This window comes from Sciurus carolinensis, chromosome 3, assembly GCF_902686445.1.
Source record: "Sciurus carolinensis chromosome 3, mSciCar1.2, whole genome shotgun sequence".
NCBI lineage: Eukaryota > Metazoa > Chordata > Mammalia > Rodentia > Sciuridae > Sciurus > Sciurus carolinensis.
This window is the reverse complement of record NC_062215.1, coordinates 112,328,081-112,354,341: the sequence shown is the minus strand read 5'-3', so window position 1 is coordinate 112,354,341 and position 26,261 is coordinate 112,328,081. Positions and strand designations below refer to the sequence as shown.

General features: G+C 36.9%; 2 protein-coding genes across 6 annotated transcripts in view; one reads left to right on the top strand and one right to left on the bottom strand.

Moving 5' to 3' along the window:
- Window positions 1-15,648, top strand: part of Dpp4 (dipeptidyl peptidase 4) — an 81,175-nt gene extending 65,527 nt beyond the window's left edge. The window contains exons 23-26 of the mRNA XM_047546403.1: window positions 2,708-2,772; window positions 12,480-12,552; window positions 12,816-12,889; window positions 14,509-15,648. Coding sequence (XP_047402359.1) covers window positions 2,708-2,772; window positions 12,480-12,552; window positions 12,816-12,889; window positions 14,509-14,610 — 314 coding nt within the window. The 3' untranslated portion in view covers window positions 14,611-15,648. The remainder of the gene's footprint in view (window positions 1-2,707; window positions 2,773-12,479; window positions 12,553-12,815; window positions 12,890-14,508) is intronic.
- A 6,522-nt stretch (window positions 15,649-22,170) lies between these two features.
- Slc4a10 (solute carrier family 4 member 10) overlaps window positions 22,171-26,261 on the bottom strand; it is a 132,507-nt gene continuing 128,416 nt past the window's right edge. For all 5 annotated transcript variants that reach the window (XM_047543946.1, XM_047543948.1, XM_047543947.1 and 2 more), the window contains one exon: window positions 22,171-23,630. In XM_047543946.1, coding sequence (XP_047399902.1) covers window positions 23,564-23,630 — 67 coding nt within the window. In that variant the 3' untranslated portion in view covers window positions 22,171-23,563. The remainder of the gene's footprint in view (window positions 23,631-26,261) is intronic.

Here is a 26,261-nt window from a genome sequence, read left to right as displayed (position 1 = left end):
CTAGAGGTTCTTTATGCATAACTATAATAAAATGATCTCATTTATTCTGCTCTTATGCAAGTCTGAGTGATATTATGTATTATCTACATATTTAGTTTCTTATCCACAAATTCTGTTTTCCAAATTGCAAAACAGCCTCATTGCTACATTTCTCAGATAAACCTTTCTTATCTTTATTCTTATTTTATTTTGGAGTTTCCCGTATTAGCAGAATAATGAAAGTATGTATATCTTTTCCTTTGGGTAAAAGTCAAATAAAATCTGGGCTTTAGACAGAAAGAGAAGAGTAGGACAGAAGAATATCCAGGGTTTTTTTCTCCCTATCTCAGTAAGAGAAAGATTTTTTGGACGATTATCTTCATCGTTGAGAAAATATTGTTCTAGAGGGCATCATAACCTGTAAGATAATAATGAGCAGTGGAAGACTAGGTCTTACTCAGAGGTTGGGAGATGGAGTATTTTCCTGCATTTCTTTGTCCCTGTCTTTAGTTATTTATGTAGTATAAAAATAGAATCATTAATAATGAATATGCTCATTAACTATTTTACATTCTGATACATGGTAGTACCAGACCTGTGGAAAATCCTCTTCAAAGCCTCACTCAATCAATGGAAGCCAACACACCAAATGCATTGCTATCTCTTTGTTAAAAGACTTGAAGGGCATAGTTACTATTTGATCTGCACACAATGGAATTGTTTTCATATTTTCTGCTTGAGATTGTTGTTAGATGTCTTGTTTTTGGAGACCTCTGGTGGTCAATAAAATAATAGAAACAATCTGTGACTAAAATTTATTATGTATTAATGATAACAAACAAACAAAAAAAAATGATAACAAACAACTTCATTAAGTGCATATGAACCAGCCTAATATAGGAACTCAACAGAGTTTTTATATTTGTGAACATTTGAACAATCTTATTTAAAGATTGGATAAAAGGAATATGTAAATGGTGTTTCAAGGCATATTTCTAAAAGTTTGCAACAACTGCATTATGCAGTTATACATAAATTTTAAATGATATTTTTAAAATTTTAGACCTTTCCACAAATATAAACCTGCTTAACATAAATAATTGAGAGGTATTATGTTCTAAGACAAGCAGAATTTAAGTCTGCCACTGTTGGGGAGAAAAACTGTTTTGCTCTTAAAGACCAATAAACCCCTATCAAACACGCAACCTAAATTATTAATATTTAAATATTAGAGTTTAAAAAGATATTTTATGAAGATCTTATATTTTAAAATGAATTTTAAAATATAATTTTACAGCTGGGTACATTGGCACATGCCTGTAATCCCAGCCTCTCAGGAGGCTGATGCAGGAGGATCCTGAGTTCAAAGCCAGCCTCAGCAAAAGCGAGGTACTAAATAACTAAGTAAGACCCTGTCCCTAAATAAAATATAAAAAAGGGTCGGGGGTGTTGCTCAGTAGTTAAGTGCCCCTGGGTTCAATCCCACGTAACAAAAAAAAAAAAAATTATAATTTTACATGAATGTCCTCTAAATGCAAAAAATTACATATAGTCTATATTCATTTTTAATCAAAATAACTAAACACTTTACTCATTTAGCAAAATAGTTTTATTTTAACAGAAAATGGCAAGAAGAATACGTGTGAAAAAACTAATATTTATCAGTGTAGTTTTTAATCAACAATGTCAGTCATTCAAAAAAGATTAACATGTTGAATTTAGATATGTATCCATTTAAAGAATAAACAGAATCAATATTGAAATACTTGTGCAGTTACAGTGACCTTCAAGCCGTTAACCTATATAGCACAATGGCAATAGATCATGCTTATATTTATTTACTGTAATCTGGTCACTTACAGAGGCAGCTTTCCAAAAAGTTATGTTAGATTTCTAAAGTCATATTGGAATTTGGCCACAAAAAATTTTCTCACTGATATCTTAGGGCAATACATATAATGTATGATTTCATTTTTTTAATTGGGCAGAAAATATGTTTAATTATCCAAAATCACCAAACCAATTACAAAACCTGTTTTTCACCATGTTTATAGATAAAAGAGCTTATGTCATTCCAGTAGACAGATATTAATGTAATCTGTTTCACAATGCTCAAGTGTTATCACACAAAAATTGAGACCTCTCCACAAAATGAGAAAAAACAAATGTTTAACTTTCATTGTGATAGAGCAGCTGAGCCAATGTGGGACTGATAACTGAACATTTTCTATTCATTATAGTGAATCCCAACCTGTCAAAAAAATAAAATATGATTTAAGCAAGCAACTAGTAATTGATCCTTGTTAGGGTTATCCAAAAGGAAATCAATTATAATAAGGCATGTATTTGTCTCAGGACCAAAAAATTGAAGGAGACTCTTTGAGCAGGTCATACTTCATATTTGACCTTTCTGCTGTGAATTATTGATTGAAATAAAGATCATCTAGTTTGTTTCTCCTCTTCCTCCATCAGAGGGCTAAGTGTGAGTGGGTTAGGACTGAGTCTGAAGAGGTCTGAGTCTGGGTGGACCGTCTGGGAAATCAGTGTCTCTGGCTACATAACAAGCCAAATCTGGAGGGGATACTTCTGAAGGTAACTATAGACACACACACACATAAACACATATATCTCAGGACATGAATTATGACATAGGAAAATAAAGTAACCCAAGAAATGGGAAGAAAAGTTGTTATTGTAGGAATTAAGTTGTCTTCTTCTTTCATCACAGACTCAGTGTACACAGAACGTTACATGGGCCTCCCAACTCCAGAAGACAACCTTGACCATTACAGGGTAAGAAAGACAAGTTCTGCACATTTTATAACCTATTTATAAGTGGTTTAATAACCGTTTAAGTGTATCTATTCTGGGAAAAAAATATATATATTTTTATTTCCAACAAAATTCTTGTTAAAAAGAAATAACACAGGTGGTTTAGAAATAATCCACTAGCTTCCTCTACTATATTCTGCATAATTACAGTCTTTATCGTATGCTATATAGGTCACAATATGCATTCATTTGGAAATACAAAGCAACACCAGATAATTACTTTAATTATAAAAATTTCAGTTTAGAAAACATGTCAAATTCAACATATTCCTTTAGAGTCCGGAAGACTCTTTAAACCTTTAGCTAGATATTAAAATTTCTTACGATATCATCATAATTAAGACATATATACAAGCCTATAATTTTCTTACTCATAGTTATATACACCTTTTTTTTAATGCAAGATTTGAGTAAAGCAAGTGAGGGGTTCATGCAATTGGGCAGTACCCTGGAAAACCCTGACCATAAATTACTGAATAGCGTCCAATGGGCTTATTGCTTAAAGGCAGAGCCATGGGCAGGTTGCCCTGAAGATGAACCATAGCACTTGAAATAGGGTCTGGTGGGAGTGAATCACTAGCTATCATTGCTAGTAGAGACAAGGTCAGCAAAGCCAGAGTGTTCTCTTTAGTGCCACCTTGATGACACTACAAGTGCCAGCTACCAGGTAACCTTCCAGCACTTTGATACTTCCAAAATTTTCCTGATTCTATTTGTTACTTTCCTTGATCAAAAAAATAAAAAACAAAACCAAAAAACTTACAGATAAGGTAAATTATCTCTAATATTCCCATTCTCCAAAGAATGTTCAAAAAGCTTCCTGAAATAGTGAATTAAAAAGAAAGACAACAATATGAGAAGATAATTTCTGCTCATATTGCATCATGATTCAATGCATGGCTCTCAAGATATTGAAACATTGCTTGGAGCAATATTTGTCCATTTTTGTAAGATGGCATCATTATTACTATGTATTCTGAGACCAACTGATCAAAATGCAATAATATTAAGTCAAAGTCTCTAGTTTTGCAAGAAAAGTATAGAAGATCTAGCTTTTCCTGTTACTTTCGACTTAATAAGCAAGTCTGTGTGTGTGTGTGTGTGTGTGTGTGTGTGTGTGTGTGTGTGTTAGTGCCTATGGGTGTTTTCATCTGTATTTGTCTGTCAAGATAGAAGTGAGGCACACGAATCATCTTTTCCTACAAAGCAGTCACATAATCAGGTTGTCCCCATTTCTGTCAGTGCTCCCATCTGATACTTGATACTCAATCCTTCCCACTCTTTCTCTTCCACACCCTTTCCCTTCTTCATAACCGCATTGCAGCTGTCACATGACCTAGCTCCTTTTATAACAGAAATCCAGCTTGTTTCCCCTTAGCTTGTCTTCCCACACATCAGTGGCCTTTTCCTGTGTACACAACTGCGTTCAGTCCCCACTGTTCAGTCCGGTGGTCAGACCCCTTATTACAGTGGCCCAGTTTATATGCAGGCTCACTGTTCCATCCCTTTTGTGACATTACCCTCTGTCCCTTATGCCTGGACTGTCATGCGCCCTCCATCTCCATCTGTTAGGAAACACTGGAGGAGCATCTGCTTTTGAACTCTAGGTTATTTTCTTGCTTATCTTTTAATCCCCACTTGATTCTCTCTTGACTTAATCCTTATTTTGTATAGGATCTCCCCCTCCATAGCAAGGTTATTCCAGGTTTTCCTCAACAGTGTATTCTTTGGGTTCCCCTGCATAAAGTACAAAGCTTCAAACTTTTTTTGATTCGCCATAAAAACTTTTTGAAGGGGAACATTGTGGCACAGGTTTCATTTCCCATCACTTCTCTCATTTTACAGCTTGAATTTTCTTGTTAATGCCTCAACCTGAATACTTAAGTTTGATTGCCAGAAGGCTTTCTCAATTATCCCAAAGTACTAAAAGCTTCTGAAACATCAGAGGTTACTTCCTAGATCTTGCTCCCAGACTCTAGATTGATAAGTCAAAAAGTTCATTTTTAAAAACCACATTCTAAGGAGACATTGAACCCTGAAGCCCAGGGTCAAGTTAAAACCCTGACATCTAAGGAGGTGTGTGGTGCCTGCCTTCCTTCCTCAGAGAACATCAGCCTGCAGTGTTTATTTTCTCTTAACCAGCCTCCCTATATAATTATATTGGGTACTTAGTTTTCATCTGCCATTTCAATCTGTATCTTTTTCCAGTCTTTTCTATAGGCTCCTCTTTCCCACACCAACCCCCCTCTTCCCCCACCTACCCCCCATGGTGGTGGCCATTTTCATCTCTCCCCTTAGGTGTTCACTGCATGAGGTAGTCATGTAAATAGAAGTCACTTCCTACTGCCAATGGCAACACACACACACTGGGTGCACAAAGTCACTCTTTCACTTCACTGCACAGATGGCACTCGAGGACTGTTTAATCCTTCCACGCCAGGAGTCGGGTTTTCTTGGCACGAAATTCATTGCTGGCAATGGACACATTAAAACTGCCAGTACCAGGGAGCTAAAGGTTCCCAATGTGTTACTCAGAGGAATTATCTGGGAGGGTGATAGTTAAGGTGGGCAGGAGAAAGTGAGGCAAATGCATTAGCGCAATTGTCTCCACCACGGTAAGTTGCTTCCTCGGAATGTGGAGAACTGAATCTATGTGGAGGAACTGAATCTAAGTTCCTATTTTTGGTGCACAGCAGGCTTTAGAATAAAGCTGCCCTCCTTTGTTTTTTAAATGAGCCTGTGCTTTTGTCTCTGGCAAGAATACATTTAGAGATTCTATTTTCCTCCAAGGCCCCAGCTGCCCCTCTGGACCCCATCTTTTATTTTTCTTTCCCAGGTTGCTTCTCTCGCTGCTCCTCTCTCTCTCTCTCTCTCTCTCTCTCTCTCTCTCTCTCTCTCTCTCCTTGAAAAGACAAAGAGGACAATTCCTTAGAGGCTTTTGTCACCCTGTGCATTTCTTCAGGTAAGAAGGAAATGTTCTGAAAAGGAGTCCTCTTTAGTCTGAAGCAGTGACTCTCTTCAGTATATTGATGATTAGAAATGTCCAAAGTGTACAATGAGCAAGGCTTTGATCTTTATCCACGTTCCGGACTAAAAACCATCAATACACTAGCCAGAATTAGAGCCTTTGAAGGAGAATGCAGTCTTTAATAAAACTCAAATGAGGAAAAGATTCATGATGAGGTCATCAATGAGCTAGATCTGGAAGAATGTAGAGAAACCTACATCAACAAGAGGAACACATCTTGTGAAATAAAGGTCCTATATACTGTTGAGGAAAAGGAATTCTGAGGAACCCTTCCTACAACTGAATGCAGTAGGCAGGGAGACTGTGGGTAGCCGTGAGCCAGCACCCTACTGGAGGCTGCCCTGCGCTGCACCTGCTCTGCATTCACCTGGGGCTGTGTCCTACCACAAGGGGAACTCTTTCCCATTCTTTCAAGGCTGCAATATAGATAGGGGACCCCAGAACTAAGGCTTAGAACCAATGCAGTGACACAGCAGAGACTCCATAAGACTCTTCAGGATCCCTTTTAAAGGGTACAAAGAGCTGAAGAAGAAAGAAGACCTTCATCTCCCTAAAACCCCAAGGAGCTGGTCCCAGAGACTCTAAATGAGCAGTCAAAGCAGAAGGGTGACAAATCTGAGCTAATGAGTACTGTAGCTCTGTGGACATGTTTGTGCAGTCAGTCTCAGTCCAAAACAGATAGAAAGTGTGACAAAACTGAGCAAAGGATTCAGCTATCTAGGGAAGCAAGTCTCATTACTCAACAGCAAGTGCAGCCACCTCTAGGAGTGAGCTCCTGATTGGCATTGGTGAGGGGTCTCTTAGATGACCAGTCATCATAGTCTTTAGCCAAACCTGCAAAAGATATACACATCCACTCATTTCACTAAGCCTTTCAGGGTTCAGCAGTATTTTTCTTATAAGTAAAGAAAAACCAAGGTTTGGAGGTAGAGAAATAAAAGTAGATAATAAAACATGAGCTTGAATATGATGAAGTAGCCAATGTGTACGAAAAACACTAGGGGTTTCTAAATTGTGACTGTGGAGCCCCAGGATTTCCATATAGAATTCTATATGTTAGGAGCATGTACAGAGAGAGGGGGAGTGGACAAGAAGTTAAGGTTTCACCTTACCTCACTCCTCTCTGACAGAGGGCATCTGATCATTTCATTTACTCTTTTAATTCGTTTATTAAGTGCTTCTATGGCCAGACACTATTCTATGCTCTTTATGTGGATAATTGATTTCAACTCTCCCACAAATCCTCTAAGTATTCTAATTATCTCCATTTTACTGATACAGAAACTAAGGCACAAAAATGTTAAGTAGCATATAGGTACAGAGGATAAGAAAAGTGAGATGACACCACCTGAATCCAGTAGAGAAAGATGGAGGAGGGTGGAGAGAGGCTCTCAACAGGTTCTGCAGAGAGAAGAGGTGAAGCAAGGAAGTAAACAGGTGAGTAGCAGGTAGAGTGGTTTTCCAGGGAGCTGAGAGGCAGTTCCAAAGACAGCACAGAATGACTGGGAGAAGAGCAGGCCAAATGGTGACCAGTAAGGCAGGACATAAAACCAGGGAATGAAGGGGTTTGTGAGTACACAGACAAGTACAAGATCAAGGGCAAGAGAAACGGGACCCAAGTCCTGAGCCTTGTTGCCAAGAGAAGAGGGCAGCCTGGAACACACAGAAGGGACTGATTTAACTTGTAGAGGAGATTTATTTTGCATTTTGCTCAAAATTTGATAGGCTTTTGGCAAGTGTATGAAACAGTCATAGATTTGGCAGTCTTCTGCTAGCAGATTTGAAATGTTCAATCCTTAAGAACTGCTGCATCGTTAGGTTATGCAAAACAGGGTGCAATTTTGTAAATATGCCATCTTGTACTGATTTGACATTTGTTCTATTATCCCAGAATATGCCAAAGGGAGAGAGACCTTCAGATTTAAGCCAAACCTTAACTTGTTTGTGGAGTGCTGATAAAATGTTGACTGCTGTGTGATCTTTAAAGAAGCCAGTGTTGCTTGTGAGGCCTGAGGTAGAGCCCCCTGTCTGGGGTTGATGGGAGTTCTTTCCTTGGCATCTCATGGGTGCAGTTGTTTGATAGATGTAAACAAGTAAAACATCTGATATGGTGGGTTGAATTCACTTTTTCTTAAATGTTTTCTGTGGTCTCTGCTGTGGCATTAATGATGCTTCCCCAAATGGTACCATTTAATATTATTTACGTGGCATTGATTGCAAGTAGGAGAATTCATAGAGCAAACCAGTAAACCCAAGGTAATATCTTCCTGAATTGCAGGGCTGTTGTTCATTAAACCCAGTAATAACCTAGGAATGGCAATGAGTTTTTGGTTGTGATGTCAAATGACAATAGAATATGATGGTCAGGGACGTGGACTTTGGAGTTAGAAAGATTTGTACCCAACTTCTGTTTCCCCCAGCAGTGTGAACGTGAGTAGGCCAGTTAACCTCTCTGCCCCTCAGTTTCCTCATCTGGATAATGGGAATTATCACTCCCACCTTACAGAGTTTAAAAATGATAACCCAAGCCACCGGTGCCTGACACAAAGCAGCTTTCAAAGCATGGCAGCTGCCACCATTTCTATCCTTGGGAAGCCAAGTGTCCACACCGTCTCTAGATGGCACCAGGAGCGGCTCAAAACTTGTTATACCTTCTATTTCTCACAGTACTTCCCTACTTTCATCAGCTCTTTCTTTTATTTCAAAAATACAAAGATTTATTTGTTGGAAGGTAACTGAGGAACCAGCATGATCCAACAAGCAGCTACAGATGGTTCTTCTTGGGGATTGAAGGAAAAGCTCCTCACAGAGATGCTGTGGAATCGGCACTGCCACTGGACCAATCCTTCCCACTTCTCTTTGCCAGATTGTTGCTGGCAGCGGGGCTCTCCGGAAGTTTCTAGCCTCAGGAGAAAGCCAACTGCACCACCATTGCATCCTTGCCCATTTATCACTCTGAGCTTCCTTTTTAGTAGTTGGTGATAGACTATTCGGCTTCTAACTTAGTCATCCATTTCCTTTTTTATTTTTGTTTCCATGGATAGGCAAAGAGGGATCATCCTACTTGGGTGGGTTAAAATAGCACCATTAATTTTTCATGATCATTAATCATACTTAAATGAATACATCCGATTCTTTCACTGGTTTTGTGTGTTACCTTCAGAGCTTAAAGTGTGCCGTACAATGGATGGATGGTGGAATCTGAACTGAAAAGCCAGGACACACAGTCCATTAGGGAATGATCGATCAGTGGCTCCAGAGGCAACGTGACATAGCTGCATTTTTCTGGGGGAAAAAAATATTCTCTGCAGCCTGAAAGCCTTGAAGTGGGTGTGTGCCTCCCGGCTGCCTATTTCCCTCTCAAAGGTCCCTCTGGAGGCTTCTCCCAGTGAGCAGGGGAAATGTGCATTTGAAATGGCACACTTATCTTGCAGTTGCAGGGAAAGCTTTTGTTTTATTTTTCTCCTGCTGCATTAAAGTATTTGTCTTTCTTTCTTTGTAGTGTAATATTGTTAATGTAAAACAATTTGCATCATGACACTTTTATCACAGTTTTCGTCTTTTTCTCAGTATGTTGCATTTCTCACCATGTCTAGTTCATCACAGCTACAGTGTGTACATCACAACATTTATCTTAGGCTCAGGGTTTTACTTGTTTATAAAAATTGTCTTCTTTCAGCCTGTATTCACTCCATTTAAGAAAAAAAAAAAAAAAAAAAAAAGGCAGCCAGAAACTGTTTTGGTCCAAACTCCAGTAGTTATCACATTCCTTGCTAAGTGTCCTGCGTATTTATATGTCTCCTAACTATTACTCTATGTTTCAATGACATTTCTCAGTTTCATGGCACAGGGAGGTTGCAGGAGCAGCTTTTGCTGTTCATGCTGCCAAGCAAGGCAAGCCCGTGAGGCTGTTGGAGGTGAGGTGAGGTGACACAGTGTATATCTGGGTCATGTCACAGTATTGAAATTGACTATCTTCTGTGAGCAACAAGCTAGATTTAACTTGGGGAGAAAGAAGGTGGGAAGAAGTCTGCATGGACTGAGAGTGTGACTAGCCGAAAAGATCACTACAAAGGCCTCTAAAAGGGCACCTGGTTCAGTAACTCCAAATACTAATGTTCACTGTTAAGATTCAGGACTCAGCCCCTCTGTTTCCAGCTTTGAAAGGTGCAACAGTGTACCTTAGGGAGGTTTATTTTGACCATTTCCTCCTGGAAGGGCAAAAAATTGCTCTTTTTTTTTTTTTTTTTTTTTTTTTTTTTTTTGCTACATTGGGCTATATGTCACCTTCATAGTCGGAAAATTTGCCTCCCAAATCTCAGCTGTGTAGACCAGACTCTCTTCCAATTATTTCAGTGCAAGAAGGCATGATGCTTCACGAGCCAGGGTATCCACTATTATTATGTACTTCAAGTTCCAGGACAGTTAATTAACATTTTATTTCACACTGTTCCTTTGCTGGGAGACAAATCATAAGCAGCTTGGAATTTTAGAAGAGATGAAGTGTAACACAGAAAGTAAAGGGGGTTTTGCTGTCAGACTTTGTCCAGCTCTGATACTTCCTATAGATGTACCCTGATGCAAATCACTTACCTTCTGAATTTCAGTGTCTCCACCTACAAAACGGGGTTGATATGAACCTGTTTCACACAGGTGTTGTGAGGATTTGATATAACAGTGCTTTTTAACTCCTTTGTAAAGTTTAGGACTGTGACAGGCAGGGTAAATGCTCAATGGATGATACCTATTATTACTAATGGCTTGGGCTATGGGTTCAAAGTGGACAAAAACATATCTCACTAAATTTCAAAATGAGAATATTTAAATCTCACATTGGCTGTTCCCACTAACTCTGCAAAACTAGGGACAAATAAAGTGGACAAGTTCATATTAATTTCAATTAATTGATAAGTATTTAGCACTTGTTAGATACAAAGAATAAAGTAATTAGCAATATAAACAAATTTCTTCTCTTGAAGATTTTATAGTTTAGTGGAATAAAAGTAAATATCAATTGACTAGATGAAAGAGTGGGTGGATAAATGAATAAATGATGGATAGGTTGTTAGATGGATTTATACATGGACAGATTTATATGGGACATCTCATCAGATGAAAAGTTTCTTAAGGTAAATTTAAGGAGTACCTTAGAATGAGTTCTAGGTGTTTGGTTTTAAAAGTTTGTGAATACATTCTCAATTTGGGTCAGAAATGGAATATGTTCAGGACAAATGGGGACTAGCCTGCACAGAAGTGGGAGGGCATTTGTTCTGAGCTTACCAGGACAGGGTGATCTTGAGACATTTTGGGTAACTCTGCTCTGAAAGTTGTAGACAGAATGTCTTTTACCAGAAACACTGTGTCACAGGATTCTCACATTGGCATCAGCATATTAACCTAAAAAAATACTTCTACTGTGCCTCTTGATTCCTATTTCCATGAGGGAGTAAGAGGAGTTATTCTTACTTGGATATTCCAGAAATCAGGGTTCAAAGTGCAGTTGCACTGCTCTTTGATTTGAAGCTGAGACTAGAATACAAACACTATTGACTTCAGCCCCATCTCATTCCCCTTGACCACCAGGACTCCAATCAATAATTGTAAGCTGGTATTAGCTACAAAATTATAAACTTTGGTTCTCATAAAGTATCACCAAAGTGCTGCAAGACTAGCTGACTGGTTTTAAACCCATAGAAAGTGCTGCTGTCTCTCTTCCCTTAGCCATCCCGTCACAGGACAACCAACGTGGACTCTGCCTCATCCCCTCCCTACCTCTGTCTGGCATTTTAATCTTCATCCCAACTTTGCAAATAGACCCAGAGTAAAATCAGTTGGCCGGTTCTCTGCTTTTTCATTCGAAACCTCCTCGTTCTAGAAGCCCTAACTGACTCAAGTCACGAAGCCATCTTCAAAAAACTGATCTTCCAGTTTTTTGTCCTATTTCCCTAGCTGGCTTAGAAATGACTTGAACTAATAGCAGCATTTCCTCCAATATAAAGAATGAAGCAGACAACAACCCACTGATTTTCCAAGGCCGTACTTGATCTTTTTCACCCCTTTCCCCTCCCATATGTTACATTTGTCTAGGTTTTAAACATCTGTTCCCATAGAGGTAATGTTTACTTTTCATTCAGAACCTAGCAATGTGGACCAAAGTTCACATGACATATTGCAGAGTATGTTTAGTTGCAAATGCTATGTACAGGCTCTTTGAAATGTAGCATGTATGGCACCATGTGACACATGGTTGCCATGGTAATACACTTTTTGGCTGAACTACAGCAGAAGCCCATGGAACATACATTGCTAATATGAGGCTTTGCCCTGTGCTAATGCATAGGACACAGCCAATCTGGGATCTGGGACTCAAGGGGTTTTGCATGCAGCCTGGGTGGCAGGTGCCCTCTTCCTGCATGTGCAGGGAAGATGTAGCATCTCCCTTTCCAGTCCTGTCTCCCAGGCACAGGGCATGCTGTGCATTCTGCCATGCATGGAGACAGCATTTGCTTGAATATCGGTTTGCTATATTTTGTATCAAAGGGGGCCCCAGCTGAAAACATTTTATTTTGTAAACTGAAGTGAAAAATCAGTTTATGGCAGATCCTTTTTTGAATAATGACATTCTTTTTCCCAATTCCAGAATTCAACAGTCATGAGCAGAGCTGAAAATTTTAAACAAGTTGAGTACCTCCTTATTCATGGAACAGCAGATGGTGAGTTTCAGTTAATTAGACTTTTTAGTATCACAGACAGGTTTGCAATTTCACTACTGACAAAACAAAAGCATGAGGGGCAAGACTGTTACATTTACTTCAATAAAACAGTGTTGCTTTCCACAACTCACTTGTCTTGGGCTAAATGGGATGCTGAGTCCTAGAACTTTAAACAGTCCCTTTCTTCTGTGCCTTTCCTACCCTTTGGTATCAGAAACTAGAGGGGCTATTAGCTACTTGATGTTTCTCTTCTCTCCCTACAGATAACGTTCACTTTCAGCAGTCAGCGCAAATCTCCAAAGCCCTGGTGGATGCTGGAGTGGATTTCCAGGCAATGGTACAGCAAAACTTTGTACAAGGGGAGCAAATTGGTTGGTGGGATCTAGCTTTCTCTTTGGAAGCTACTTTTTCCCCAAAGACTTCCCAGGAGTCAGGGACAGAATAGAGTTTTTATTTTTCCCATGTGAAATCAGAGAAGTGATATGCTTGAGTCATACATAGAATGATGTTCAATGGTATTAGAGAGTGTAGGGTTGCAAAGCATAATATTGCATATCCTGGGAGTGTCAAAACACTGCTCTCCTGTTCATGTGATTGTTCAGTCTCTCCCTGTTTTGATTCAAAAGTAATCACTTACTCAGTAAATGTGTGGCAGAGTAATTCTAAAGTGAAACCAGTATGATAATAGCTCAGCTCAAATATGAAAATCCATTTCTGTCTAGTATGTATTACTAGCCTTTGTAACAACAGTGGGATATTAATAATCAGCATGCTTCAGATTTTATGATTGCTATGTTATCTTTTGTTGAACAGCCACAGACAATAAACAATGAGGCTTGTTTTACAAAGTCAGAAATGGCTAGAGCTGTTGTTGCCCATACAGAAGATGTTTCTAGGTGTTAAGTTAAATTCATTTTCTGCATTAGAGATTTTCAAATTAAGAATAAATACACACACACATACATACATACATATACATACATACCTATACTAAATAATTTGGGTAAAATGCAGTAATTTAATTTTACAAAATTATTTAGGTAAAATGCAGCTTTGACATCTATTGTAAAGAGAAAAAGGGCTGCTTTCCTAATACAGATGATTTTCTCTTGTGTTCAAATGGTGCCTACTGTATAGGAGTGGGACAGTTATGGGAAAAACTGGCAAATTCTCCTAGGAGGTTGAGCTTTATTTTTCCACTATTCAAAGCAAAACTCATGGTACTTAAAGCAGTTTTTGGGAGTTAACTTTTATGTCTCCAAAATGTATGTTTGCATAGCAATGACTTCCCAATTATTTGATAAGTTATAAGCTGATAATTTTTTGCCTCAGGTCAGAAACTCCTTCTACATAAGTATTAGACATAGATTTTTTTAAAAGTCCATAGTGATATCTAAGTATTTGCAAATAATACATTTGACTTTTGACTTCATTTTTGTTAAACATATAGTTGTAATATGGAAATAGATTTTATCAATTTCTTAGCAATATATATTAGGAAAATTGCCTTTTAAAATTTCATTTATTTTAATAATGTGTAGAGAGATCTAACACTTGATAACACATAAAATAGGTGGGCTTAATGAATAAACCTGCCTGCACGGTGTGGTTCTAAGAGTGCTTTGAGTCAAATTTGAAAGTGGGTTTGGATGTTTTAATTAGAATTTACATTTGCTTAAAATACTATTTAGTGAAACCAAATGCACAGTAGATTTTCTCAGCAACTATTAAAGAAGATCAGCAACTTTTGCAGGACAGAACAACATGCCTTGCAAAAGTTCTGGAGAAAAATTAGACAGTCATTATGATCATAATTCAGTTTATAAACTATTTCATACATCAAAACTCCCTGTTTTCTACCATGTATCTGAGAGCACATTTGGTTTTTTTTTGTTGTTTGTTTTTTTTTTAAGACAGATGACTTCCTAATTCTCACCTTTTCCTTCCTCTCTCTAGTGGTATACTGACGAAGACCATGGAATTGATAGCAGCACAGCACACCAGCATATATATACCCACATGAGCCATTTCATAAAACAATGCTTCTCTTTACCTTAGCACCTCAAAGCAGCATGCCATTTATAGCTTATTAAAAAAAATATTTTTCTCATTATCTCAAAACTGCACTGTTAAGATGATAATCTTAAAAAAATGCACTAAAATGAAGAAAATTAAGGTTGCCTGTGTTTCCAAATTTCATACCTATGATCATAAGTAGGGACTTCTGTCTTCATGACAGATTATTAACTTACAAAATTTGGATTATGCAGTCTGGTTTTTATTTATCACTTAAAATCATTTCCATGTCAGTTGCTGAAACAACAAATATAAATTATTTTTATGAGAGCTTTACATAGTTCCTCTGGGCAGCATTTTAATTTTTTCAAACTAGACTAGTCCAAATCTTGTTCTTTTCTCCAAAGGTCTGACAAGATGTGGGCAATGATGTCACTAGTCCAGGAACAAGAGTAGAGGGAATTGAGAGAGGAGCTAGCAGGGCATGGCTCGAAACCCAGGTCCAAGCACGCCAACCCCACAGGCTACTGTCAGCTCCCCTCAGAGAAGAGTTGTTCACAGCCAGACTGGCACAGTTTTCTGAGAAAGACTATTCAAACAGTCTCAGGAAATCATATATGCAAAGCACTGACTTCTAAGTAAAACCACAGCAGTTGAATAGACTCCAAAGATATGCAAGGGAAACTGCCAGCAATGTAAGGCCCCCAGGTGCCAGTTATGGCTATAGGTGCTAGGAAAACACAGCAAGGGTGATGGGAAAGCATTGTAAATGTGCTTTAAAAAAAAAAGGACTGATGTTTCCTAGGGAAGAGAGGCAGCTTGGATCTGAGATGTGAACACATCAGCTTGCCCTGTTAAAAGTTGAAAATATTTGTATCTCAAATTCTAACATGAAGGAGTCCTTGCATCCATTTTTCTTGTTTCATTTCTTTCAGCATTTTAATTGAGAAAAATATTTTAATTTCCTTGGATTTTTTTAAATGGAAAATAAATTAGAACATTGTGTGTTATTATTATTCCCATTCTATGTACTATGGAATTTCTCCTGGTAATTTAATAAATGTACCTTCGTTTTTCAGAGGTCATGAGTTGTGTTTGGTATCAGACCTAGATCACACTGGCATATGGACACATTTGTCCAGAAAGACTCATGTTTATTTTGTTAACAATCCTGGACTACCTTGTAAATGTGAGGAGAGCTCAGCTTTTGAAAAAAATTATATACATAGGAATGTGTTAAATTAAACATCTCAGTTTTAATTTAATACATATAATTTAATTTAATACATATAAAATTTCTGTTATCACCAGGCATGGAGTCACATGCCTGTAATCCCAGCAGCTCTGGAGGCTACGGGTAGGAATATAGCAGGTTCAAGGCCAGCCTCAGCAACCTAGCGAGGCCCTAAGCAACTCAGCAAGACTCTGTCTCAAAATAAAAATTAAAAAGGACTGGGGATGTGGCTTAGTAGTTAAGCACTCCTGGTTTCAATCCCTGGTACAAAACAAAAAAACAAACAAACAAAAAATGTTATCAATACATGTAGCTTTTGAGAAATCAATTTAAGATCATATTGGTCATTTATATAATATATAATTTATAATTTTATTCTATGGAACTATGATGAGGCTCACCATTATAAAACAAATATTAACAATATGACCATACTAGTTCTGATAACTCAATAAAAGTGAAAAAAAGTCAAGTTATCAGTTAAGTATATGACCAATTTTTTTGGTTGATAGAACTTTTATAATGAAAGTGTAGAATTAAGATACTGAATTTGATCTAGAAATGTCTATATAACTGAGAAAACATTCTTTTCTACTTCAATTATTTGTAAAACAGCCTCATTAAAAAAAACCACTTTATGAATTTAAACTCAGCTTTAGATCAATTTGCTAGATAAAGTTATCACGGAATGAGCTATAGCATAAAAACCTAAAATGGAAAAAGTCTATCAATTCAACATGAGATTGGTGAGTCATGCATATGAATAGACAGGATTTGAAATCCACCTTCAACTATATTTTCAGAGTGTGCTATCAAGTTGCTTTACCTTATCTCCTAAATCCCACTCATCCCTTGGAACCATAAACCAACATTCGAACCCGCAGGTTTCTTGTTATTACTCTATTTCTTAACATAGCTCAATCGTCATGAGTAGCAATCGTTGCAGAATTCTATGCCAAAGAAGAGCAATGACATAGGTTCATATCCTGCACAGCATTAAGTCATAAAAGCAAACTAAATAGAAGTTCTCCTCTTATCTTAATTGAAGTTATACATTATATGAGTTATTAATATCTAAATCAAATATTGTGATATTTGTACAATATCAAAATTATATGAATTTGTTGTTCTCTTCATTTCTAAGCATGTTGAATATTTTTTCTCGAGTCCAGAGTTAATTAAGAAAAAAAATCACAGCACATATTTTTCAGGCACAGGGAGTTACGGATGGTAATGATGTGAATAAATTCAAAGCAGTTTTTATTTGACCCTCATAGGGTAAGTTTTACACTCTAGTGAGAGTTTTAAATTTGCCTATTGGAAAAGGACGATAAGGAAATCGATAGATTCACCTGACACATTTAACCTGAAGATAAGTGTGAAACACAGGAACTAGTCATACCACTAAACATATGCAGACTTGTCTCCGGTTGACGGTTGCAGGCTCTGCATGGTGGTGAATGACTAAGACTCCTTTCACAAACAGCCTGTGAGAGTACACCAGAATCCAGGGGTGCATGCACCAAAAGGAGGGAGAAATGGTTCACATCCCATCTGTAGATACAGGCTTGTTTTTAAAGTTTCTATCAAAACTTTTAGAAAATCACTTTAAAATTATTTTTGAACATTTTTTTATTGGCAACTTGGCTAAAAATAATTTCATATCTTTATGCTTTCTTAAATAGAAGGCAGAGAACATAATTCAACGCACTCTTGATGACTCAGAACCACCACCATAAAGATCAATCATCACATCAGGCTGTATGATATTCTGAGTGTTTTGTGTCCTTTCATGTTCACAGGCTATCAGTTCCACCTTTGGCATTTGCTGCTTTTTCTCTAAGTCGACGTGAGAATATGGATTTATAAGACTACTAGATTTGTACAATATTTAAGATTCAATCAATTTACACCAAAAACATACCAAAACACAAGCATGGCTTTTACCATAAAACAAGAGAATTTTGTGTGTATGACATTTATTTTAGCAGTGTCCAAAAATCTTTTTGCGTGCATCCTTAGTGACCTGGAGTATGTATTCAGGATGTTTCTGGGATACAGATGATTGAGAATGAGAAAGAAATAAGGGATATAAAGTGTAATGTCACTCACTGTCCAATAAGAAAAGCTCAGAGCATGGTATTAATAAGATCAATGTTGTGTTGAGTAGGAATTTATCATCTCTGCACATCATCTTTCTGTACAACATTAACATTTAATCCCAAGAATTTAAAAACAATAGGAATAACTTTCTTACTGCTATTGAGAAGGGTGCCTTTTTCTGGTGCTTAAAGGCTTTGAACTTCAACAAAATCAAAGTTCTTATTCTACATAGCCTATTCTACAAGTATTTCAAATTACTGAAAGAGTATATATTAGGATGGTAAGGTGTGCGATCATTTGACAACCCAAACCCTTCATTACAGTCATCTCTTTGTATCCACAGGGGATTGGTTTCAGATTCTCCCATGGATACTGGTTCCAGACTCAGAGGATACTCAAAATACCTCATAAAAAAATGACATTACATTTACATAGAACCTAGGCATGTTTTCCTATATACTTAAAATCATCTCTAGATATGTATAATACCTAATACAGGATAAATGTTATGCAAATAGTTATTATATTACATTTTTAACAGAACAGTTACAAGAAAACTACATCTGTGCCTATTGAACATAGACACAAATTTTTTCCCAAATAGTGTTCATTTTCAGATGGTTGAAGCCACAAGATGTGGAACCTGAGGATTAGGAGGACCACCTGTACTTCTTAAAGCCTCTTTTATCCAAAGTAATGACCTTTCTGACTAACGAGGGGAAAAAAAGGATTTCACTGGGTAAGTTTGCTTACCAATGATAACTACAGAGAAATAGGTGGTGAAGCATATTGAAAAGAAAAATTATTCATCTTAACCTGATAATACCCTGGTAAAGAGGAAGACGGTCCCATCTCACCTCCTGCTGGACGCAAAGTACCCTGCAGCCAAGGTCAGATGGACCAGGGTTAGATTATCAGTGCCACTGATGACTATCGGGAAACATTTAAACATAAACACTTAGCCTTTTTCAACTCCAGCACTGACATACCTACCTCAAACAATTGTGCTTGTTGTGATTTACATATCTGCAATGCCTAGCACTCTCTCTACACGTTCTTCTTACTCCTAAGTGACATCTATTTACTGCTTCTCCTACCTTGATAACCTCATGGATTGCACAGGTTTTTGCCTTGGGTTTCTATATCCTTGAGCCCTGGACTCATGAAGTTGCTTAACAAGCAAAGTTTTTGTTCTGATACATGTCGGTAAGAATCCATTTTGTTGTTTTTAAACTGAGCAGAAACATAGAGGGGTAAAACACCACTGCTATCTTCAAGGAGCTTAAAAACAAACTAAAGAAATAAGTCACACAGCAGAAACCACATGACCCCACAAATACCAACAGTGCAGAAGGCCTAGAACAAAGCTAAGTGCAGAGTAAGAATAGATGAGATTGGTGGACAGAGGAAGGTGGTTCTGGACTCTGGTGAGGCAGCCATTGACTGAACTTCATATCACACTTAGAATTATTTAAATTGTCTCAGGCTTCCTGTGCTTTATACCATGCTTTTCAAAACATTTTTTTTTCAAATACAAATCTGTGTGTATACGTACATGTATAAAGTCTCCATGTATAAATTAAGCTCTACATAGAGGATATCCTAACAAAGTAGTGTATCTGGACTAACTTGTTAAGAACCCAAGGAGCCCATTTGGTTTCAATACTAATAGAAATTTAGAGACTACTCACGGAGAGTTTTGTTTGATCATTTGAGTCTTCTTGGAAGCAGGATCCCTAAGAAAATGATTCCATTCTTTCCCTACTATGTACTCTACTGTGCTGTCAGATTAACCTTTTCAAAAACTCAGGTCTTTCCATTACTAAAAGTTCTTAATGGATAAAGTTCAAGTATCCCAAAATAGAATTTAAAATCATTTATAATGTCTCTGACGTATGTTTTTACCCTTTTTTACAAGTCTCACTATTCTCCTAACATTGTACCATCCTGGCTCCAAGTACACTATACATTAATGATGTCAGGATCTAGTTACTGCTAGCTATCTTTACTCTTTTATTTTTATTTCAATATTGACATGAGGCTGAGAATCTTTGCAGTTCCTAAGTAAACTTCCTTTCCCATTTCCATCCTAATTCACGTGCTAGCTCTTCTATAACACTTTAGTCAAACCCTGCTCTTTCAAACTCCATCCTTGAGTTATGCACCACTTTAATCATACTACCAAAACAGTGCAAAATCATGTTCTATTATAGCTACATACTCAACCCTAAACCTCAGAAGCAAAGGTCAGAGTCCTGTTTTCAAAGTTCCAGAACAAAGTATAGTGCTCAATACACTGACAGACACTGTATTGCTACATCATGCACAACCAAAGAAATGAAAAGTTGTACTCCATTTGTGTACAATGCATTCTGCTGTCATGTATAATTAAATAGAACAAACAATAAAAAAATAAAAAATTTAAAAAAGGAATTGTATTGGAGGGACAGCTGGCTGCAGCTTTTTGTGTAGGACATCTAAATAAGATCTCTAAAGTAGGATCAGTAATCCTTGATTATTAGTCCTTTGACTTGAACTAACCTCCAAGTAAATATTTGGAGACTTGTCTTATTACTGAAATTACTTTCATAAATCTTACAAGTGGTTGTAATCTCAAACATTACACTATATAAAATATATGAGAAACATATTGAACAAATTGGAGAGCAATCATACATGATAATAAAATAGTTAAGTGCTCAGGAGTAAATAGGCTAAAGTTAAACAGAAGCAGAGGTAGGTCAGTGCAGATAGGAAGCAGAATAAACCACACTTTTAAGAGCCTAGAAAAATCCAAACATGCCTCGGCAGGGTCTTTTTCAGACTATGGGTCTAAACTATACCAAAAAGACATTCCAGCTTCAGTTAGGAAAGACTTCCCAATACTGTATGCTGTTTAGCAGCAGCAATTACAAGGTAAACTCAATAGTCAAGAGAGAAATACTAACGAGCAGGTTAGAGTTCTGAATGCAGTAATCTCCACAGCACACTCCCAGATGACTATAAAAGATTAGTGGTTCTATTTGACCTTTATAAAAAATTGAAGGGAAACAAATTTCAGGCAACTCTTTCCCCATGGGTATTCAAAACAGGAGAGTTAAGGAGTTCCAATATGGGAAATTCTGATAATGATCTTGGAGGCTTTTGCTAGGTAGCGATATCATTTGTACCCAAGACATTGTACTCCAGGAAAATGAGAAAATACATTCTTATAATAGTTCTCATTGTTCAAATTGTTTGACTACTCTTGACATATTTATGTCACCAAGGTTTCTTACATTAGGGGATGTCTAAATTTAAATATTATATTAAAACAAATAAAATGTTCTACATGGACCATGTGTAGTGGCACATTCCTGTAATCTCAGTACCTCTGCAGGTGAAGCAGAAGGATCACAAGTTCAAAGCCAGCCTCAGCAACTTAGCTAGGCCCTAAGCAACTTAGTGTGACCCTGTCTTGAAATAAAAAATGAAATAAAATAAGGGATGGGGATGCAGCTCAGTGGTTAAGCGCCCCCAGGTTCAATCCCTGGTACCAAAAAAAAAAAAAAAAAAAAAAAAAATTCTACATTGATTTACTGATTAATATGAAAGAAAACACAGACAGGACACATTGCATCATAATTTAAAATATGCAAGGAAATTAGTTAGGATAAATATTTATTTCCACATAACATTTTTTGAAAAACAATATCCTAGTCACATTTACACGTTACTTAAACTTTGCAATAAATTACATTCAAGATATTCGGTAATTCTGACCAGGAATCTGAAATTAAGAGTAAATATATAACACTACATTTTTCTTATGTTTTATATGATTTCAAAATATTAGGATTAACATACAGATAGCATTAAAATTCACACAGGAACAAAATGACTATAAAAATACTCAGAAATACAGAATTTCATTGAATATGATTGCTTATTCAAATCAGTGATCACATGAAGGTTTTAATTCACTGTGATCATTTTAACCAGTTAGTAATATAGTAAAACACTAGGAGACTGCTTTTGGGACTGACTGACTAAATCATAAAATAATGGAAATGTTTACAATGTATATCAGTATTATAAAATACAAAAAGGCAACCCATTTGGAACAGAAAGTTTCTGTATTTTTTCTCCAGCATTTATAAATACAAACTTTATAAACTGCAAATTCTTCTTCCCATAATTTTTTGACTCATGTTCCATTTTAAAAAATGACTCCTTCAAGGACTGCGAAGAAAATATTTTCAGAAGATATCAAAATGTAGAATCTATTAGAGGATTTGTTGCTTTTTTTTCCCCCTTATTAGCTTAATCACAAAGAGGATTTTTTTTCCACTTTTGATGTGCATTTACACTCAGAGTACGTGATTAATAATATATAAAAGCCAGGGGGCTCTGAAATATTGTAAAATTGGATATTGAAATATTTTAAGTGTGATGGTCACTCATCATTCTTAGGAAACAAGAGTACTATGAAATTTAGTTTTTTTTAATTTCATATTCATTCAAAATGAAATTAAATATTACACTTTTGTAATGCTCAAAATCCTTAACTTTCCTTCCTCTTGCATAATCTTATTAAAGGTAGATTATTTCATAAGGACTGAAATATCAACAGAACCTTGTCAAACAGAATCTGAAATTTTCATTTAAAAGATTGATTTTCCACAACATGCATTTAATTAAAAAGTGGAAAAGAGCTTTGCAGGAAAAAAATTACAATCAGAGACCTTTTGGTCTGCATAAGAACATGATTCAGGACAACATTAAGCAGTACACAACCATTAGGTGCAGAATAACTGTACAGGAGTGAAATTTCATGTACAATAGTTTATCTTGTGTTATTCCACAAGTATGTACTTAATAGGTTTATTTGGAAAACATCTGTTGTCAAAGGGAGAGAAATTTAACAGCACATTTCTGATAAACATTTAAATTGAAACTCCCACAAAACTGTTCAAGTTTTTCTAAAGCATTTCATACAAGCCTAGTATTAGATCATGTATTCACAACTTGAATTTTAAGCAAATACTAGTTGACTCATTGCATTAGTTTCTGATTGTTTTTAACAAGCTGTGAACAGGTTATAGATTTTTTTTTTTCAAATGACTTTAAGTTTTGGTTACATATAAATTCTTAAGTATTAAATGTATCATTAAATCAAGGAAGTGCATAAATATTGTTATTAAAAATGCTTTTAAACTAACTTTTTGATTGGAGTTTGTTTTTTTTTTTTTGAAATAAGTCACTATTGCTAATCTATAAAAATAAAAAGAAGTAAGACTACCTTTCAAAATTCTTCAGAATGAAATTATCAGGCATCTTCAGGTTACTAAAATAGGAAAATACAAACTAAGCAAATATGACTTATCTCTTTAAGAAAGCTATTGCTCTCATAAAGCTGACAATGAGAATTCAGAGTTTACAAATGTCAAACATACAGCAAGGAACACACAGGGATTCTTGCATTGGCTATTGTATCTGCTCACAAGTTTGTCTCACTGTTCAGAAGGTTAAACACAGAAATGAAACAAGTATTGCACTACTTACAGTATGAAGGTGGATTGGGGATGAGAAACAGAATTTACAATACATGATCAAAGCGATTTTATTAATAATTGTGACACTCTTCTCATATATGTAAAAAATAAATTGAAGATCAAGTCATAGACAAGTCTCCCTGTCAACACCTTTCCCTGAGTCAGCTTTCTTCTCTTTTCGGCTTTCAATGCTACAGGGGAAAAGAAGGAGAAATTTATTACTGCAATCTAGCATGGCTATGTTGAGATTTGCTTGCTTCACACACAAAACCCATCAACGCCCCCAGCAACGCAAGAGCCCTTATGCATTGCTCTTTCATGCCGCGAAGCATAGATAGACAGCAATAATTAAAATCCTCTGCACTCATTGAGATAGAAACCAAGAACTGCAGAGAGGGGGAAATTCAAAAACAGACATTAAAAACAAAAACCAGACATTTTAAAAGAATTCTAAAGCATGCAAGATTAATAACATGGTCCACATTTAGGAAAATGAATCCTTGATGATTGTTGAAAATGCCAGTCATGCTCCATTTAAAGATAGCACTAACACTAGTAAATGACACAAACAGGATGCTGCCAGAGATATTTCTGGACTCTGTGCAAATGGCCCCTTCTTTGGGCATGAACTGGATCTTGATCTTTGGTGAGGACTAGGTCTCAGTCAGGTAAGACTGACCTATCTCCCTGGACTGTGAGTGAGTCACCTTGCACTCTGCTCTCCAGTTGCTTGTGCCATCTTTACAAACAAACCTTCAACTTTTACACTGGAGGAATGATCCTTTACTTCACTTCTAGAATGAACTTATTCCAGAATGGCTTCTGTTTAATCTCATCTTCTAATCAACTTTACGGATGGTCAAGGTGGTAATGTAATTCTATCATTTTGGTCTGTTTGATCAATATTTTCCCATTGTACACTTTTCCTACTCTTCCAATGAAGTGTTCATGGAAAATTCCAATAATGTGCTCACATACATGAAACTCACACTGAGAGTGCATGCTTCCAGGAAGGTGGAACGCTCATACCCCAGTACTTCCAGTGTATAGCAAAGCCCTCAGAGTGGGGGGCATCTCTGTGCCCCTCCCCACTGATGACACTAAGGATAATCTACAACCAGTCTCCGAAGCCCTGAATTGGAAGAATCCACACCATTTTACTGATAACTTCAACCCTTAATATAAATCTATGAAAGTGTTGAGGGGAGGACACTTGGTTTTATAACCCTTCTGCAAGTTATAATCAAACTTTGTATTTCTATGGGTCTTCCTATGCAGCTTTCTCAGTGGTCAATAACTTAGACACATTCTAAGAGTGTGTTTTAAAAATTGTTTTTCCTCCAATTCAAGCTAGAAACAGCCCTTCTCAGTTGTCACCACCACCCGGCACCATCAGGTAAGAAGTGCCGGAGCTTCTGCCATCTGTGGCACGCTGCCAGCGCTCAGAGCTGGTGTGAGCGAGTGTCTATGGCACCCGGGTTTATGCCTGCCACACTTCTCAGCACATACTCCTTACAGGTCAGAGCAAAGCAACTTTTTTCCCTTTTCTTTTCTCTTTCCATGAGAAGAGATGACAGTGTGCACATGATGTGTTGAGAGTCTTAACTCTGTATTTTTAACTCCTCTATCTGTATGACTCACTTTCTTCTACTTTAAGTTTCTTTTATATGACAAGTGTCTGCTATCCTGCTTTCCAAATTAACTTTTCCTTGGACTTTACCTGGCTCCCAGTTTCTTCTGTCAAGCAAAGCTATGCAAGCAGGCCGAACGGGCAGTGCAGGGAGGCCTGGGTTTAGAGTTGGAAGATCTGGGTTCAGTTTCCAGAAGCTAAGAATGAGCTGTATAACCCTGGGACAGTTATTGAATCTCTCTGAAACTCAGTATCTTCACCTATAAATTTGAGTTTTGTACCAGATGGCCTCTAATTTCTCTTGTAGCTCAATTCCAGAATACTGACACTGGTATTTCCATTTCCAATGGACTCTACCTTTTGAAAGATTTAACAGGAAATCGTGAAGGACAGAGACGTACTGGCTTCTACCCCTGCACAATTCCTATGCATACAATACTTTGGAACACAGGAGGCGTTCCATGACCTTTTGATAATTAAAGGAGTTCCCAATGGCACTGTTAGTCACCAAGCAGTGAAGAAAAAAACTCAGATTATCAACTTGATCCACAGATGAGCTTCCTTCTGGTCTGCTTCAGTTATATTGGGTCTTTGGGTTATAAAACAAACTGATTAAATGACTGTTTTTCCCTCATTAAAATTATTGGTTTTGCTATCTGATTAGATTTCAGCAAACTATGAAGCAGAAATTTTATAACCAGCTCAAGAATTCTGTGAAAAATATTCTTTGTTTGAATCTTCTTAATGTATGGCTCCTTCCAGATTCCTCGTTAAAACATTTTTTAGATGCCAATCAATTTACTGCTCTCATTGTTACAAATGCATATTACATATATATTTTGTATTATTGCAACAAACATATTGCATGTATGTTATATGCCATTCTACAAAGACATAGGAATATAATATAGATAAGACTATCTTTGTACTTGAGGAGTTAAAATTTAAAATGCAAGCAAGTAGTATTTCCAGAGAGCAAAAAGTGACCCAATACTGTCATGCTGCTAAGAAATCTATGAAGTTGTTACTTTTATCATGAACAATATTTACCGAGCACTGATGAGAAAGCCTAGGCCTAGGAAATCAGAACAAAGAAGAATACAGCTAGAATAAGGCTGTGGGGAATGTACAGGCAGGCTGGGGAAGGAGGAGCAAAAAGAAGTGGTCCCAGAGCCCCCTCTGCTACCAAGGC